At 39.7% G+C, this 19,870-nt stretch overlaps 1 protein-coding gene across 4 annotated transcripts in view; it reads right to left on the bottom strand.

Moving 5' to 3' along the window:
• Positions 1–736: 736 nt before the first annotated feature.
• DHRSX (dehydrogenase/reductase X-linked) overlaps positions 737–19,870 on the bottom strand; it is a 163,508-nt gene continuing 144,374 nt past the window's right edge. For all 4 annotated transcript variants that reach the window (XM_061366538.1, XM_061366539.1, XM_061366541.1 and 1 more), the window contains one exon: positions 737–1,200. In XM_061366538.1, coding sequence (XP_061222522.1) covers positions 1,003–1,200 — 198 coding nt within the window. In that variant the 3' untranslated portion in view covers positions 737–1,002. The remainder of the gene's footprint in view (positions 1,201–19,870) is intronic.

Genomic DNA, 19,870 nt, shown 5'->3' with positions numbered 1-19,870 from the left:
GGGAAAAGGAAGTTTAGGGGGACATCTTCGGTCTCTGAAACCTGTAGCAATGTAGAAAAAGTGGACTGGCATTAATTTGCTGTCTCTTCCAAACCACGAACTCTAGTTTTGAAACTCATATGAACTAGGTTCAAAACCAATGAAAGCAAGCAATTCTTCACGCAACAGGGAGTGGATGAGTGAATCTCCTCACCAAAGAAAATGTAAGAAGTTGCACATGCAAGTTTACATGGGTTCAAGATATAAAGGGGATGAGTAATCTTAGCCCACTGCCAAGACAACAGGCCAATTGCATCTTTTGCCAATACCAGTGTTGCTGTTGTTATGTTTCACCTCTCCCTTGTTCATAGGCTCGTGCTTAAAGGAGAGATGAACCTGAACTGAAAGCAAATGAATTCAATATCCTATGTGAAGTTTTTATTTATTTATCTTTTTTTTTGGTTCTGATCTTCAGTTCATACCTCTGGATAAAATCTGACATGTAACGTTATGATAGAAACAACATAATGATTATGAATGCAAATTGCCTGCACTAAAACAGGAAGATATTCATTAAATAGTTTCTTAAAGATTAATGAAGCTTAAGGAAAAAAAAGGGTTCAACTTTTAAAACTGATTAAATAAGAGTAAGTTATATGTACAAAGGTGGCTTAAGTTCAACACGTCACAAACACCACACACTCATCAATGAAAGTGGAATTTTTTATTTAACAAAAAATGAAAACTCAACTCTGCACAAGGTTAAAGACTGTATTTTAATCACAGACTGAAACATCATGATTTACAAAACTGATGGTTAGATTTAAAACCAACCACTACATCTTTCTGTGGGAATATTTCCCCCCACACCCTAGCAGACTAGGGATTCAAGCAAAGAACAGAGCTGGTCATGTTTGCCTTTGGGACTGAACAGTGATTTCCAGGATGATGACTGATGCTGCAAAAATTCACCTAAGATGCTTGTCAATGCAATTTCATTTACCCAGCTGGAAGTGGCATCTTCTAGGGAACCCTGCTGGATTCGTCAGAAATCCCAACCATCTTGCAGCTTTCTGTCCAGAGCCTTCTCTGCAGCTCCTCATCATATGCTACATCAGCCGATTTTGTCCTTTCCTCATTGTAAAGGTAGCAGCCACCAACTCCTTCCAACTCGGGCGATACTGCTGCATAGATGGTTGTAGAGGCTCCTTCCTCTGGAGTCTGCAGAAACAAACAAAAAACCCCAACAAATTCAAGCAACGCAGGTATAACAGAAGAATTACATTACACCAGACCTTACAAGTAACAACCAGCTTCCCTAATTGTGGTCCTTGTGCAAACCTCAAGCTGGTAATGATAAAAATGCCACCTACTCAATCAGCATAGCACACTCCATCTCTACAACAGTGGTAGTTCGAGGTCGCTTTAAGCCATAGAACAGACACACTGAAAACTCTGGCCCATTTTTTTCAAGAGCTAGTCAGATGGAGCATACAAAATAAAGTCACAATTAGAGATAATAAGCCCCAAAGGAAAACACAAATATTAAAATCCTAGTTTAATTATTAATTTTGCAAGGATGAAGGGATCTGTACTCTGTCTTAAGAAGAAGAAGGCTATGCTCTATGTGCAATGTGTTCATCATAACAATATGACACAGGATCATGGAAACCATGACAGCAAAATACAGAACTCCCAGCTTAATCCAAGCAGGGAGGTAAATGAGGGAATTACATTTTACATGCAGCATAGTTACTAGGGTTCTACAGTGTCATAAAGCAAAATGATGAAAGATCTATGTCTGCTATACCATGAGTATTAAATGAAAATCAGTAAGTGGATAGCTTAGAGTAATAACACCTTTTATCCTGGGGATATGCAAAACATTTCCATTTTGCATTCAGAAGGATCACACAGCTATCACTGAAATTATTCCCATGGCATTTCTTTTATTTCATTGAAGGGCATATTTATACCACAACATTTTATATGCTTTGTCTTTATCAGTGATATAATGATGATTAATGCCTGTTAGGTAATAATGTATCATTTTACAATCCTTACAGTCTTTCTCTGAGTCACTAACAGCACTAATATTGCTCACAGCTTGGTCTGCTGCACCTGACAGGATGTCTTTTCCTGAAGAACTCACCTGAAGAACAAGACAGTATTGACTATGTTACTCAGTGCCTTATTAAGAAAAATATATAAATTAAGTAATTTGAAGGTTTTTGTTGTGTTTATTTTTAAGAAGATGACTGTACCATGAGATACTATCCAGAAACACAAAGGGCTTATTTGCCCTAGTTTAGTACTTTACTACTACCTCTTCAACCTTCTTTCTCTCATGGAAAATAGTGCTATTCACATCTAGCAAATTATGTAAATAATATAAAGCTATGTGCATGTATAATTCTTTGCAGTATCAGGATGACTCCAAAAAGTTGGAGTTCATGTTCTCACATACAGGCCACTACCATGATCAGCTATGATGTAATATAAAGTATCTTAATACTGTAAAGTAACAGAACAAATTATGAATATGAGTATTCACATTTTATATGACTTATTCTGGATGACAGAGAGAAATCAAATTTTTTTAATGTACTTTTTAATGTGCTTTACTTAAAAATTTATTTCCTCAGCTCTCCTGCACAAACAATTATAAAAGTCAATGTCGATGACTCCCGAATCTTAATGACAACAGCTCGAAACTAAAATGCTTTAAAAGAATTGTTTGTGGGTGGAATTTGTGTCATTATGTGCTTATGAGCAGGGCTTTCTACAGCCTCAGAGACTGGTCTGTATGGATCTTCCTACACTATCAGAAATACCATGTGCCTTTGCTGATTCTATGGGAAGGGATATGCAGGATTCATCAAGATTTTTATTTTTTGATGATATGTCATGTAAGTTCCCCACCAGAGGGAATCTTTACTGAGAGGGTGTTCAAACAGTGGAACAGGCTTCCTAGAGAGGCGGTCAATGCTCTAAATCTGTCAGTGTTTAAAGAGATATTTGAGCCAGACCCTTAACAACATGCTTTTACTTTTGGTCATCCCTGAAGTGGTCAGGCAGTTGGACTAGATGATCCCTTCCAATTGAAATACTCTGTTCTGCTTTGCTCTGTTCTGCTCTGTTTCATTCTGTTCTGCTTTAAATACTATAAAATAATTTAAACAAAGGCTACGTACAAGTTGAAAGCCCGTTTTTGGTTTTATTCATGCAGCCCTAGTATACCGTTACCAAATCATTTTGTATGGCAAATTGTTTCCTATTCTTCAATACAATGAAAACGTTGAGCTTGCTCAGACATAATAAATGTGCTTACATGGCTACACTGTGATGAGTCTGTAAGCACAGTCACGTTGTCACTGTTCATTAAGGTCAGCTGATGTACCTTTTCACAAGATTTAATTTGTCTTTCACCACGTCCACCATATTTAATATGCTGATCAGAAGGTTGTATGCAAGATTCCTATTTATTTTCTACAACCTGTTGCTAAAAGTGATTAATCTAGACACCTAAGGAAAAAAATACTATAATACATTAAGCAATTAGTGTATACTAATTTAAGTTAAAGAAAAACAATTTTTGCAGTACAACGGGGAGCAGACTTGAATATGTATGATTTATTAATCATTTTATCCCATCCTCTGAGTGCTTAATTAATGCTGAAAGTGTTAATATTCCCTTATTTGAGGATCTCTTCATTGTTTTGCCATGTTTTCTGTTTTACTGAAGGTAACTTCTTCTTTGAGAAGCTGGAAGAAAAGCACAGTGCTGTAAGTCCAACTTTGGATTATGCCCATACCTACCATGAAAGCACTGTACATCCACTTGCCCACACAGAGTCAAGACTCTTTCCCAAAGTGTTTGGTCTACTACACACCCATAGATCAACTGCAACACACGCAGACACATGCACACATCCTGCCTGTGTACTAGCACTTGAACACCTCTTGGGAAGGAAGAAGCTGGCAGCTACTTGCAACCACAGCAACAATTAATGAGTATCTGTACAGGGAGCAGGATGAATTGTTCCATCAGTGGCAGCCACACTCCTGGTTGCCACCTTTCCTGGGTGTCCCACAGCTCTTAATACATGATAGCTCATCAAAAGATGAGAAGGAACCTTAAAGCCCTTGGAAAAGAAAATGGCCACAAGCAGGAGACTACAGTCAAAGCAACACATCAGACCCTTCCTTTGATGCCAATGGCCTTCCAGGAAGAAGAGCACCTGATAACAGGCGAGAGATATCATCAGCCAGTGGTTGAATACCTTGATCTGTAAACTCCAGGATATTTATCATAATGCTCTATACAAACAGGAGGAAGTATCTGTCTTTGGGACTCTGAAGTGTTACGCCAAAAGTGCAGGTAGACAGGCAGTAATAATAAGAACCATTCAATTCACGGGGAAGACAGATACTCAACACACTGTCAGAATTAAAAAAAACCAAAACCAACCAACCACCAAACAGTAACAGAATAACATACATACTTAAAGGATCAGTAACATCTTGTTCATGAATGGGCTGGACTTGTCATAAAACGAGGGATTCTGATAAACTGCACAATGCTTCTTCAGTTACCAACTTTTTTGTGCTGAACTTTTTTTGTTTGTTTGTTTACAAACTATTGTATGATTCGTATCCATGCAACTGTAATCTCTTTGTCATATCCAAATAAAACTCATTTCTGCTTAACTTTTCCTCATTAGATTTTGCATCTGCAATTCCTTTTGCTTGTTCCAGTATTGAACACATTTTTTGCTTTCTTTTTTGCAATTAAAGATTTGTTTGCAGTATGCCTTCAACAGTAAATAAAGGTTTGATTGACATTACCTATCTTTGTATTGATCATTGCATGAGTAGGCTGTAGAATAAGGAGAGAAAAGATAGCATGTCAGCAGCTTATTTAAGCAAAATACAGTCTAGATTCACAAAAATTAATTATTTTGGCACTATTTATTCTCAAATAAAAAGATGTGTTTTTTACAGAACTTCTGATATTTCTTTTTGTAAATATTCTTTCATAGTAAGTCATTAACATAGAATAATTTTCCCTCAGCATGAAATGGAACAGTCTGCTCTATGAAAATTGGGACATATACTAAGGGGGTTCATGGTTTAGTTTTGTTTTTTTAAGACTCACCAATTTTCAAGACTCACAATTCATTTTGATTAATGCGTTTTTAAGTACCATGTAATCTTGTCAATACTAGGTGCTAATGCAAAATGTGTTAGCTGACTACAGTTAGTTGCTACAGCCATACTGCCATGAAATGTCACATCCTCTTTGTCTACAACAGGCACAACATCTTAACTCTAAGACATTGCGTGCCTGCATCAGCTATACATGATGGCTTCGTGGTGCTTTCCTTCTTAATCCATGTACTCATCCAGTTCCACCTTCACCTGAATTCATAGCCCAAGAATTCTGGGCAGACAGTATGGTATATCCATTGGAAAACACAGAAAATTGGATGGGCTAAATAAATAATAAGCTCCTGTAATTCCTGTTCTTCAATCCTTACTTTTCCCAGGACTATTTTAAGTAACTACCAGCAAGCAGTGAGAACCTTTCTATGTGTCTTAAACACTGTGACAAACAGTCTGAACGGGCAGCATGCATGTACTTCAAATGGTATTGCCTGGCAATGATTATGACTGAAAAAGTGCTAATGACACAACCCATGATATTCAAGGAGTACTTACTCTTGAACAGCTTCCCCTTGTCCTAGTTAATCAGCTAATTGTACTTGGTTTGTATTTTCTGATTTCAAGATGCTGTCAGCATGAGAGATAGTAGGTGAGAAGGTTGGCCAAGAGGACAGACAGCAGGAAGCAACTGGCAAGCAGACTGACATCTCAGTTGCATTTTAAGGAACACAAATGAGGAGCCAGACAGATGTGTACCCAGGACTGCCTGGCATGATGGCAAGTAGCTTAATGCTGAGGAAGAACATTAAGTATTGGTGGAATGCCCCTTATCAGCAACATTAAGTAGACTGCTGTAGAAACACTCCAATACTGGCTTTATAATGATGGTCTTACCTCATGTATCTTACCTCATGTACTTACATCCATTATGTCATGCACTTTTCAGTTCATATGGGAAATCTACTCATGGGCTAATGGGTTAAAGGAGCTTTCAGGGGTCTTTTTGGGTGCTCTGTGACCTTGATTTCTTAAATGGGTGAGTTTCTATCAGGCCATTCCTTGGGTAACAAAAAGGCATGTCTCTGGCTAGCAACATGTTTCCCAGGTTCCACCTAGGAAGACAGAGCACTGAAAACACCATCTTCTCAGTTTGGGTACCCAGGCACTTCTGACGGTGTTCATTTATTTTCCTCAACATTAATGATTCTGTTACTGTTTTACAAATGCAAAATACTTGTATTTTGCAAAACACTTGTTTTGAAAATGTAAAATACTATTCCAGCAGTATTTTACTGACGTGCTTGTGAAAATCAGAGTTTTCTGTCCGCCTTTCTTTAGGAAAGGCAGGGAAGATTTGGGATGCCTGAACACATGCACAGTGGGGCTTAGCAACAAGAATGAGAATATGACATTACTCTTACTTGGTACAGCAAAGTCATTCATCTACTTGCTGGCAGTTGATGGTGGGGTGACACCCAGTGACCCTCAATGCACTGCTTGACTCTAAAGACACAGGCAAGCACAAAGCCATAACAACACAGGATAGTTTAAAAACTGGCAGAAATTAAGTACCTGGGATTGCATTCCCACAAATATAATAGCAAATTTGTAAGAAAAAAATTACCTGTGTTCCAGGAAGCACTGATTACTATGATCTGTGAATTACCAAATTATTTCAAAACCAGGTTACTTTCTGGTGCAAGACTCTGAGGCAAAATAACAACAGCTGCTGTAGTGCCACAGCCTCCTGGTGAAGACATGGACCACGTGAACTCAATGCTTGTGTAACTTCTGCAGCATCTAGACCTCCTAATGTGATCATTGCTTTGAAGATTTCTGCCAGAAAGTAACTGGCTGAAACACTAAGTACAAAAACAAATCCTCGAAAGGAAACCATGACGCAGGTATAAGGATGTGCTCAGCAACCTTTGATCAATAAGGCTGTAACAACTGACTGCAAGTCCTGGTGAGACCGGTGGTCATGTCCAACTGTCAAATCCTTAGGAAGCCAAAGCTGCCAGACAGGTCTGGCAGCACAGCTTTTCAGAGATCTCTGCCTTAACTCAAAAGCCCTAGTTTCCATCTGCATTCTCTCTCCTTCTATTCTTTCCTAGGTAGCTCACTATTATTCTTTTTCTACCGAATTTCTGCCTTCATTATAGACCAGAAAGAGATAGAGATGTTTTACTGAATATACAGTTCACCCTAGAGTTCCAGTCAGCACCATCAAATTAATTTCTTTTCAATCCCCAACTCACAGCAAAGAGAATTCTTTAATAAATTCACTCCATAATAAAAATCTTTAGATTTCACCTTTAAAAGAAACAGCAGCTACAGACAGAAATGGCTAAGTTAAAATGTGAAGCCTTGCTCCTAACAATGTTGTGGCTACGGAGAAACAATTTCTGAATCAAAGATAATGAATCACAGAATCACAGAACGGTTTCAGTTGCAAAGGACCTTTATGATCATCCACTTCCAACACCCTGCCATGGGCAGGGAAACCTTCCAGTAGACCAGGTTGCTCCAAGCTCCATCCGGCCGGGCCTTGAACACCGCTAGGGATGGGGCAGCCACAGCTTCTCTGGGCAACCTGTGCCAGTGCCTCAGCACCCTCACAAGGTTCTTGTATCTATTCTAAACCTCCCCTCTGTAAGTATAAAGCCATTCCCCATTGTCTTATCACTGTAGGCTTTGTAAAAAGCCCTTCTCCAGATTTCTTGTAGGCACTGGAGCTGCTATAAAGTCTCCCTGGAGCCTTCTCTTCTCCAAGCTGAACAAGCTCAGTTCTCTCAGCCTCTCTTCACAGGAGAGGTGCTCCAGCCCCCTGATCATGTTCACTGTCCTCCTCTGGACTTGCTCAACAGGCCCACATCCCTTTTGTGTTTGGGGCCCCACAGCTGGATGCAGTACTGCAGGTGGGGTCTCACACAGCAGAGTAGAGGGACAGGATCACCTCCCCTGTCCTGCCGGTCACATTCCTTTTGATGAAGCCCAGGACAGAGCTGGTTTTCTGGGCTTCAGGTGCACACTGCTGAGTCATGTCGAGCTTCAGGTCAGCCACCATGAAGTCCTTCTCCTCAGGGCTGCTCTCAATCTGGTCTCCACACGGGCTGTATTTGTGTTTGGGATTGCCCCAACCCATGTGCAGGACCTTGCACTTGCTCTTGTTGAACTTCATAAGTTTCACATAGGCAACTTGTATAATATTAGACAAAACACTGATGAATTAAGAACACAAGACAATATTCAAACAAAAAAAACCCCACCCAAAATATTGAAGGAAAGGATCTTTTATAATATGAATAATTCACACCTATTCTGGGAAAAAGAGTATTTTCCCTGAGCCTCCTAGCAGAAGACGCTGTAAAGAACAGAAGCAGAGACAGATGGCAAACAGACACAAAGAGCATCAAATCCTGAATCTCTGCTGTCCCTTTCATTTGAAACCAAATTTTCTGGAAAAAAGTTTCAAAAAAATCCAGGTACACTGAAAAAACCCACCTCATCTTCACATCAGCCCCTGCATAGGTGGTTGGGAAACCTGTAAACAAACCAGACAATGGAAGAAAGGAACTGTCCTCAAAAGGCTGCCAGGGTCAGCCTGTTGCTCAGGGAGCCCAAGGAGCAGGCATGCACACAGGCCTGAATGTCTGGTTTCCCATAATGGAGTCCATGGTGGAAGGTTAATTTTGTTTTGTGTCAGAGCAATGCCTTCTGAGAAATCTGTTTTGGTGGAAAACTGAGGAACTGCTCTATTCTGAAGCCCTGGGATGGCTCTTCTTTCAGACTCAATGAGCAAATGTTTACTGAGGAAGACAATAGCTACAGCTCTGAACCTTCCCATTTCAAAGCAGCTGCTTCAGACTAAACAGGACATCATGAGTCATCTCAAGTAGCATCAGTTGCCTATGCTACCAAGCAGCTGAACGAATCCCCTCTCAGCTGGCCAGCTTCCTGAGCCACACACTGAAGACAACTCCATTGACTCCAAATAGTACATTCAATAGTGAACTCACTTGCAGATACTACAAAACACAACTTATGTGTCTCAATTTCAAACTCAGTCTGTCTCACTTAGAAGTGCAATATAAGCAGGAGTGTTTCTGGATCCACACTCTTCATTTTCTAAGCCGTTGAAATGGAGGACTAGAAAAAAAATGTTTAGTTTTAAGCAATTTTCAACATGGAAACAAGAATCCAACTTTATGATTGAATTTTAGCAGAGTCTTAAAACTTTGCATCAAAGTCATTAATCATAACCGAGTCCTTTGTTCATTTTGTCAAGCGCACTGAGGAAGATTACTTTGCCTGAAGGTTGATCCCTAAACTTGCTTTGTAGCAGATGGTGATGTATTCAATGTAAGAACTGAGATATTGCTGTAGCCACTCAAATTACATTATGCTTGTTACCTCACCCAGTAGCAGTATGCAAAGTTTGACAGATAGGAGCCTGCTGCCCCAGACATTGCATAAACATCCAGTCAGAGACAGTCACTTGCTGGAAGAACATCCAGTCTCTAGGAAATAAGGCAGTAACAGGAGGAGAGAGAAGAGAGAGTACACACACTTCACAAAAAGCTAAAGCCTTTTGTGTGAGAGTGACACCGGTTAACTAGACCTCTGGAAAACGGTGATGTCCCCACAGCTACCTCTTGCTAAGGATGCCTGACTTGAATTGCTCACCATTATCCTGGGTATCTTCTCATAATCTGGGATTTTCTGCAACACCTCTACTCACAGACAGGCAAGTGATCTACTGAAACAAATGCACAGGTGAGGATAATAGACGAAGAAAGAATGAGCCTCGCAAATCCTAATCCTGATGCCTTGCACACTAGGCTGTCACTCCTTTTCTGTATTTGTAAAGGAAAACACACAACTTACTTGTTTATTACCAGCTCTATGCCCGTAATTACAGTATCATGTGAGCAATTCAATATAATCTTCTTCATTCGAAGATGCAGGCTGATCTATCATTAAGTAAGAATATTTAATTGCAGCTTAGTATTCATGCTGGATATATGCTAAAGAACCATCTTGTTATTTTCACTAACTACACAAGGCTTTAATTCTACTGAGTTTTGAACTATTACTGTCTGAGAAATATGAATAAAAGCATAAGACTACTCCTCCCTCCAACAAAGTTCTTAGAGAGGCAACTACTTTGATAGGTAGTGGCTGGAACAGCTGCATCATTTAATAATGCATGCCCATTTCTTTAGTTGAAAACACCATTTAAATATGAATCAAAATGTGAATGGATCAAAATTAAAGAAGACTTAAACCAACAAACAACCACAAAAACTTTAGAGCTTTCATTCTCTATGCATTACGTTGTAACAGTACATGGCTCATCTTTGCTTTCAAATGATGCCTGATTTTGGCAATCAAAATAAAACAACACAGAAGAACACACAGAAGTTTTTGTATTTGAAATGGTATCTGCATTTTACCAGCCCCAGAGAGCATGAAAACCAGCAAAGCTCTAACTGCTGAAGAAAATGATCCTGAGTGCATATACCTCTGAACAATTAGTTTTATTTCCTGCCTGCTCACACAAATTAGAATGCTTTGCTGGCTTCAGGGATAAGATATATGGTGACTTCTGACCTGTAACTCCCTATCGTCATCTCTGCTTTTTTACTAAGCATTTAACATTTGACAAGTCACTCATCTTGTTTTCATTTCTCAGGAAATGGGGACTGACATATCTCCAACTTCACAGCTTTCTTGTAAGGACTTTTATTTTCTATTAAATGCTTATAAGCACTCAGGATGGGCATGAAGCTTCTAAATATTAAAAGATAACCACAATATAGAAAACCTTTACAAACTACGAAGAGATCAAAAACCATAAAGACTGTACAGAACACATACAAAATGAAATAACTCCAAATTACATAGGCCAGCAGCTATTTCACAGCCTCTTCTATTTTAAATTGCTACAACCCTCATTTTGCACCCCAAATAGCAGTGGGGCTACTCCCACCCGTGGGCTCAGCTGGACGGTGGGGCTGAGAGAGGCTGGCTGCCAGCCCAGGTTTCTCACCTGCCTGCTGGAGGCACTTGCTGAAATTAGATGGCTCAGATGAGAGGGTCCAAATCCCACCTGGATCACTAGGTAAGGTCAGCAGAGGACACTTCTCCACCAGGACTCATGCAGGCCATGTGCCTGTGCCAATGAAGATGGGCACCAGGTATAGCAAAGCACACAAACTAACCAAAAATGGCTACAGGGTGCTTGCTACCTGTGTTAATAGCAGGCAAGGTGAAGATGGGAGAGATTAAAGTGAAAATACACTTTTCCCCAAATTTCTCACTTTTACATTGCAGCATCATGCTAGCTGGGCTTCTGACGGGTCTGCTCTACACAAAGCTTCTACATTAAAAAAGAGATGCCACCTTGCAGCACTTATCCTCACCCTGGACATCAGCCTTCATCTCCTTTTCCCTTTTACTCACTCTGAGCCTTTCTGCAGGATTCAAACATGACAGTCCTGAAGACGCTGGCTGGAAGAAGTTTCAAGCGGATCACTGAATACCATTTATCACTGTCCATGACACAACTGGTCTGAGTTTCTGTTTTCTATGTAGTTATTGTGTTTAAATTATAGTTTTGCAATATCCCCAAAAGCTGAGAGGAGAAAGCCCAAACTGGAAGACAGATAAAAGTGGTGCAGAGGGAAGGAATCTTATTCTACAAATCTGTGTTGCCTGTAATTCCATTTGGTGGCAATTTCAGCATTTAATGTTGAATGATAAATCAAAAAATACAAATAAAAACAAGCTGGCTAATTTAGATCTGTCCCTAGTGTCATACTCCAAAGACGGAATATAAGAAGAGAAGGCTATTTATCTACAGTTATTTTAGTGAAAGAATGAAATAGGTGAGAATCAGATTTTCTATTTTTCTGACAGATGCAGTAAAAAGAATTAGTTAGTTCAAGTCAGTAATTACAGATTATATATCCTCAGTTTTTATAAGAAAAATGTGCCAAATAAGTTCAAGCTATTTCCATTTAAAAACTTTTCAATATGACAGTTCTCTTCATTTTAATAAAACACATATTTCACCAAGGGCCAGCTTGTAAAAAAAGTAAAGAACAAAATTAGTCATCCTGTAAACAATACTGCTTCCTATTTTCTATCAAACAGAATTCTAAATTCATGAAATCACAGATTATTTCTGAAACCATACAATTATGGAGCTGTCTACATAGCTTATCCTCTAAGTTACCCAAAAGAAGTACTAAATTTAAAGGTAAAGGCTATATTCAGTTGCAAATTCATGTACCTGAATGCTTACTAACCCACCAGAATCAACCTGGTTTTAACAAAATAACTAAAAATGCAGATGCGAAGGAGGACCAAATGTGATTATTCAAATCAAGCTTTTTGTTGTGTGGACTGAAAGTGAGTTTAAGCTCTGCAACTTAAATCCCTTTGTTTGAATCAATCAACCTTGGGGCTCTTTACTGTCTGACAAGGAACCTATCGATGACTTAAATTCAGAAGAACCCCAAAGAACATGTGCAACATTAGACAGGCAAATAGTGCCACTGATTTCATTGTCATTCATCATGCTTTTAAAATCATGTCAGACAAGATGTTAGGTGTCGTACCTTTTACTGCAAGGCTCATAATAGAGACAGCAAACAATGCAAACTCTCAGCAACACAAATGCTTCCCGAGGTCTCAACTGGCCACAGAAAACAATTACTTGTGAGCTTAAATTCATCACGTTTAATCACCTGAAAGGTCTGAAAGAAGGGCAGGTTGGTGGTGCAGAGGGGAATATTAGCCTGGGGAGAGTTGGTAATATTGTTAATTTGCAAGGGGGCAGAGACAGAAAAACAAAGGTGACACTTCTTGACAGTGGAACAGACAAAGGAAAGCAGGGGACAGGGATGCACTGAAGATTATTAAGTACTAATAAGCAGCAAGGCTCAGATTTCCTACCTACTGAAGTTGTTAATTTTAATATCCAGGCTTATTTCTAAGGTTTTTTTTTAAACCTTCATTAAGGTAGCAGATGGAGCCATTCATTTGTCAAAATGCCTCCCCTGCAAAGGCCAGGACTGGATCTGGTGGCAGATGTGGTCTTTCCTATGTTCCTATTTCCTCTGCCGGATGACAGAAGTCACAGCAGAAGTGTCATGTTGCTGTAGAGATGACACAGTACACCCCAGTCCTGTGTCAATGACTAAGCCAACTGTCCTGCCTTGTGTCGCAGGAAGAATTGGTTCAAATTCCAAAAACGAGATCCATAGTGACAGTAAAATCTCATTACCTGAAGGGAGACATGAAAAACTGAAAAGGAGAAAAACATGTAATCCCTTCTACAACCAACGTCTTTCCCCAATATGTTATTAAAAAAGAAAAAAGCTGAGTTTCTTCCAGAAAATCTTATGTCCTTTTACTTCATTCTCCGATAGCTCCTTCAGAGTACTTCTGACTTGGGTTTTGATACTGATTAAGGGCATGGGCAACTATGAGAAAGAGACTAACACATGCAGAACTATATGAGTTAACCTTTTATTTTTATTAAGTGCCTGCGAGAGTTTCTGTTGCACTTGTATTCATAGGATGTTTTGACTAAAAGGTTAGAGCAGTTGTTCAGAATGGGAAACAAATACTGTGAGGTTTTGTGGTTTGATAAATGCATGTTACAGACTTATATGGTGCTGAAACAATTCACTTTGTTAGGGAGCTGTATTGAACTGTGCTTTTTGGTAATGCCATTTTGCTACACGCGTCCGTTTGCTTTGATAGTCCAATCAATAAGCCCTCCCCACTCGCTTGCTCGAGATGATACACTGCACACAGTGATGATCCAGATGATTAAACTTATGCGTCCCGGGAAAAATGCCCGTGGAATTAATACAGAACTATGCTGTGGTTTAGTAACTGCTTTTAACTCATAAAAGTACAGGCTGAGGTCTGAGCAGAGGCTGGAATGCCAGTACAGCCTGCCCATTCCATCCCTTCCTGCTGCTCCTCCTGCCCGCCTGGCTGCTTGCTTAACATTCTACACTTTACCTGCAAGTCTGCACAGCTCTGCAGCAGCCTATTGTTATTTAATATGTACTTCACAGAAGAACTGAATTGTTCTAATCAAGATTAGGACTCCTGTTCTCTGTGTGGTATGCAAAGCATGCCTGCAGTGTAAACTTTCACCCGCTTCTCCGTTTGCCTTTTCATCGTGCCCCATGACAATCTCACAGATAGTTTCAGCTCTTCTTCATACTCTTTCCTTCCCAAATCCCTAAATGCCTCACTGCACCCTTACCAAGTGCAGCTCCTACAACAGCATGCCAGGCATTTGCCCCATTGGGTCATATCCCTTTTTGCAGCCTGTATGTGATGTGGAGGAGGGTGTCCTCAGGAGCTCAGGGTAGGAGGGCTCCCAGTGCAGCAATGAAATTTACCCTCTTCAGATCACCCATCTGTGTCTGATCCCCTTCAGAAACCACAAAGGGGTAGAGAGAGGAGCCTTAAAAGCATGAGCGCTTAGGGCAGATGGCTCTTATCATCTCTGGAGCAAACAGAAGCCCAAGCTTTTTGATATTAGAGAAAGAAGAGGGAAATATTATGTGAAACATCATCAATACATTGACCCAGACAAATCTGAGAAGACAGGAAAAGTGGTAGGTCCACAAGCAATTCCAAGCCGGGACAGAAAACAAAGCTTCTCTTGCAGCAAAATCACAAGGGGCAAAGGTGGTGTGACAGCAATGTTGCATTGCTGGATGTGGAGGGCTGCAAGAAATGAGTGTGAGTGGGGCCAGTCTCAGGGTGCAGAAGCTACCAGCATCAGCCACAATTCTTGCTGCTGCTCAGCCCTTCCTCAGGCATAAGCCACTGCTGCGTCTGGAGGGACAAGCTGCAAAGCCCCTTTTGCTCTGCAAATGTCTGCTGAGCTGATGTGGCTGGTATTTAGTCCCTCAGCTCTGCAAGGGAGCCACAATCGACAAGCAAGAGTTTCCCAAGCATCATACCTTTTAGATAAAAATAACCTAAATGTTTGTTTTTTGCCAATTACATAAACTCCTTGGTGACCAAAATGTAACTGACCTTTACTTTTAAATCTGTGTTCAATAAAAGAGGATTACAATTGTTTGTGAACTTTGCAAAGTCTGTAACATGGCTTGGGGAAAAAAATCTTAATTTATATTTGTTTAATCCCTAATAGCTGCTGACAGTCTGTGAAACAAATGGTTTTAATTATTGTTCTTGCTGAATCTCAGGTCTCGTCATTTAATCAAAAAATAGCACATTACCGACAATTGGGATTAAATGGAAAGTCATACAGTAGGAAAATCAGGAAATTACATTAGCACCAAAGAGTGACAAATATGTCTTTATGGCAGCCCTGTCCTGAGACAGCAGAACATTTAAAACTGCTCCATCAAAAAAATAACCAAACTAAAACCCAAAGCAAACAAACAAAAAAAGCCCTTGAGTCTTTTCTGTTTATCCTGAGACTTATAGCTATTGAAAATGACAATGTGGTCTCTGAAAAAAACAACAACAAAACAAACCAAACTAACCCCCCAAAAAATCTTAAAGACTCCTTTTAGCTATCTTATACATTGCTGCAAAATAAGTGGTACTTTTTTTTATCGGAACTACTGATGCATGACAATGACAATAGAGCTAATCAATAGGTAATGACTACATTTCAGGAGTAATGCTCTGTTCAGAGGGAAAAGATAGCTGCAACTCACAATTATTGACACCATGAAGCACAGGAATCAATGCCCACAAGAGATTTGCACATTATTTAAAATTTCTTCAGAAATATTTGTCTTTGTTCCTTCATCTCAGTGTAATTTTTCCTGCCTGTAATACTGTGAATATATTAAAGGTTAGTGTGAATATTTTAAAGACACTAGAATAAAATGCAAAAGCTAGACTTCTGATGGGTAAGTCTAACAGCTAGCAGTGGTATACTGGAGTGCTGTAGTCATGGGTCTCTGTGCAAAGCTCTTGTACTGTCAATCACAAAATGATCTCACCTCTCATGGGCCCAGTATAACCCTGCAGGACTCCAGATTTTTAGTCTTCCCAGTATGTTTTTCAGCATTTACTACTCAGAGTAACTGGAAGTATGCTATGTGGCCAGAGTTGGAGGTGATGTGCCTCAACACTTGCTGAAGTCTTTCCCGAAGACAGATTTATCACTGGGCCCTAAAGTGAACCAATGAGTTCCCATTGGCCTAATTTTCTAAATACAGCCCTTTGCCTTCTTTTTATCACCATGGCTCTGTACAGCAAGAGTGGACTAGTCTAAGGTACAAATCTGAATTCTACTGTTAGCACAGGGAAGACAATAACCCACTGTTCTTCACTTGTATAAGCAAATATCCCAGATGTGCATCGCAGTGAAGAAGCTGATTACCTCTGAGTCTCACATTTTTCTTTTTGAGTTACACGAAGCTCAAGATGTGGCTGGTTTGTAGCTCCAAATTATGTTCCTGTAGTTTAGATTTTAACTGCAAATTAGTCTGCTTACCCCAGAACAAACATCAGGTCTTTGCTTATAAAATAAATAGATGACTTCACTCCTGCCATCAGAGCACAGCTACTCAAACACCTAACAACAGTTAGCAGTAGCATCTGATGGGAGGGAGAGATACTCAAAAGAATAAAAACCTAGCTGCAACTAGAAATAACCAGATTTGGGTGTCTTACAGAAGAAAACAGTAGTATTTTTTAAATCACGGTTATAGTAAAATGTAGGAAAGTAGCTGGTTCTTGAGAAATCAGAGAGATTCCCATCTTCTGGTGTAAATTAACATTCTGAAGAATTTACAAACAGCTGTAGCTGACCACAGCAGAAAAAAACCCAAACAAAACATAACCACAAAGAGAAATTTGAAGAGAAAATAGCACCGTGGTACACATTCTTAGAGAAGATGTTTCCCTAAGCAAAAAATAGATGCCTGAGCCAAGTAAGCTCTTTAGCTCCTTCTATGTAATGTAAACTCATTTCAAAAAAAGCTCACTCAGTGTTTTTTCCTTTTATTTAGGCAAGTATGAGAAATTACAAAATGAAAATGAAGATATTCTCAGCATACACCTCATTTGCAAGCAGTAGAGAGCTGCTTACACTCATAGAGTTTGCTTTTGTGTAGAAGGGGGAATAAAATTCAAACAGTGCTCTGGCCTGTGCTAACTGCTGCTACATTAAAGAAGTACAAATATAGCTAATTTGAAACTACAAAGTGAGAAGGAGGCAGAATGAAGTGGAAATGAGAATATATCCCAGAATATATTGGCATAATCCTGAAATAAACATTAAAAATGTCCCTATAGAGAGAGAAACAGAAAAGGAAGCTGCCATCCCAAAGCTTGTGTGCCTGATCACACTGCCCTGCTGGCTCCCAGTTTTCTGGTTTAATTTAGAGAAAAGGTTACTATCATCTATCATGTTCTATGCGTTGTCAGAAGAGCCAGCCCTACGTATTTTATCATTAAGCCCACTGAAGAGGTGTTTTAAATGCTTGCAATGGATGTTAGCCGACTACTTGCCAACTGCACCGTAGCTCTACCCTTTTTTCTAATTCAAAAGTATATTAACCAGAGGATAATTGCAGGTGTTCTCATTCATCATCTACAGTGACAATAACAAACAGCAGACCAAACGAAAAGGATCTTGCAGTCTTCCAAAATATGCAGTGTTTTGCTTTTTGTTAGAGCTATTTATCTATTATCCCTAAATATTCTTAGGTATTGCAGGTGACTGAAATTAAGAGTGAAAGAATATTATTGAAAACTACTTAATAATTTAACTTGCAAAGCTACAGTAGGCTGCATTTTTGTTTACTATAGGATTAAAAAGGAATTTCTTTTACTAATATGATTTCGTATATGAAAAATTTCTATACTTGAAGGAAAGTGATATTCTAGCATGAAAACTAGCTAGTCTCCACAGATTTTAGCAAAGGGACTCCAAAACATAAAAGGTATGCCAGGCTCCTGCATTTTAGACGTATCTACTTTCTTATTATAAAGGCACTATATAACTGCAGTAAGGAAAACAGTCTGTTAATAAATATCTACTGTCAACACAAGTTTTACAGAAATACACGTTACAGTGAAAATGTGGAAAAAAAAGAAAGGAAGATATGTGCACTTAATGAAAATACCCTTCACCTGCCCCACATGAAAATAAGGAATTTTTTAAGCAAGAAAACTGTTTAGATGAAGAAATACCTACTGTTAAAAATAACACAGCAATGCGGTGCTCTTTACCAGAGGAATTAGACACTGTTTACTAATTCCTTGAAGTGGCAAAAACACATGCATTACAGTGACATGATTCATGGGCACATATTCCCATCATATCCTGGGCTGCATCAAGAGAAGCGTGACCAGCAGGTCAAGGGAGGTGATCCTGCCCCTCTACTCTGCTCTCGTGAGACCACACCTGGAGTACTGCGCTCAGCTCTGGGGCACCCAACATAAGAGGGACATGGGTCTGTTAGACTGAGTCCAGAGGAGGGCCACAAAGATGATCAGAGGGCTGGAGCACCTCTCCTATGGACATAGGCTGAGTTGGGCTTGTTCAGGCACATTTCTTTCTTCATCTCATACCTTTCTTCCTCTCAGACGAAATTCAGCACCTGAACATTTTAGGAATGGAAATCTTCATTGTGCAAACCTACACTAGTCTACCCTGGACACTGTCAGTTGGAGCTCCACAGCTGACTTCCAGCAGGGCTACAGGCCTCCACAGAGTTACCAATCTTGAAGGTGGAAACCATACAGTCAGGAGGGCTCAAGATGGTGGCCTTGAGCTGCCTGTGGAAACATAGGGGAAGCCATGGTCTCTCATACAAGGCTGCTGCTCCTGGCTGCCTGGCCTCTCTGCTGGAAGGGGTCTCTTGAGCACTGACCAGCTTCAAGAAGACCACTGCTGTAGCCGTGATTACAGATTAACCAGATAGCTATGCCAACTATGTCTACAGCTGAATTTTCAATTTATGTTGGCTAATTTATTTTTTAATAGCATGCACAGATTTCTTGAGCAGGACAATAAAAGATCTCATTTTCATCGAAGACTCTTCAGTCTGACCTATAGCCCCATCTTCAGTTTTCTCCTGTAACTGTATTGCTGGGGGCACAGTTCAGTACAGCTCATCAGCAAACAAGTAGAAGAACTATTGTCTAGAAAGGCAAGGATGGAGGTGAATGCAAGAAGTCACACATCTTCACTAAAGGTTTTCCTAAAGAAGGATTTGCTAGGTACCCAGCATGTTCTCAATCAAAATGAATGTTTGTTGGGAAATCTTTGCTTTTGCACCCTTATACTGGCTTTCTTCTTTCTTTTCAGCATGGGAGCAAAACTGACAAACCTGAAGGGGAAAAAATGGATTCCAAATACAAAAGGAATTCAAAAGGAACAGAGGACTGGAGGGGCCTCTTGGGACATATCTGATCTCATAATTTTGTAGATATTGTATCTGTTAACTTGTCTATAAATGTACTTAAACTCCATCTTAAATCCAACAGTTTTGTTATAGCTACCACTCTGTGGAAGCCTTTACCAGAGTCTGATTCCAGTGATTAGACAAGTTTCTTACTATTTTTTCTTATTTTTTTTCTTACTTTCTTAAAGACATTTCCAGTCAGCCTGCTTCAATTCATTCTTGTCTTGACCGTTGCTGCCCTGAAAGCAACCTCACTCGTGTTTATTTTGATTAAAAGTTATTGCTAA

This window comes from Neopsephotus bourkii, unplaced genomic scaffold (genome assembly GCF_033783945.1).
Source record: "Neopsephotus bourkii isolate Nb327-2 ecotype Australia unplaced genomic scaffold, CSIRO-AGI_Nbou_v1 NB_1346, whole genome shotgun sequence".
Lineage (NCBI taxonomy): Eukaryota > Metazoa > Chordata > Aves > Psittaciformes > Psittacidae > Neopsephotus > Neopsephotus bourkii.
This window is presented reverse-complemented; position numbering and strand designations above follow the sequence as displayed.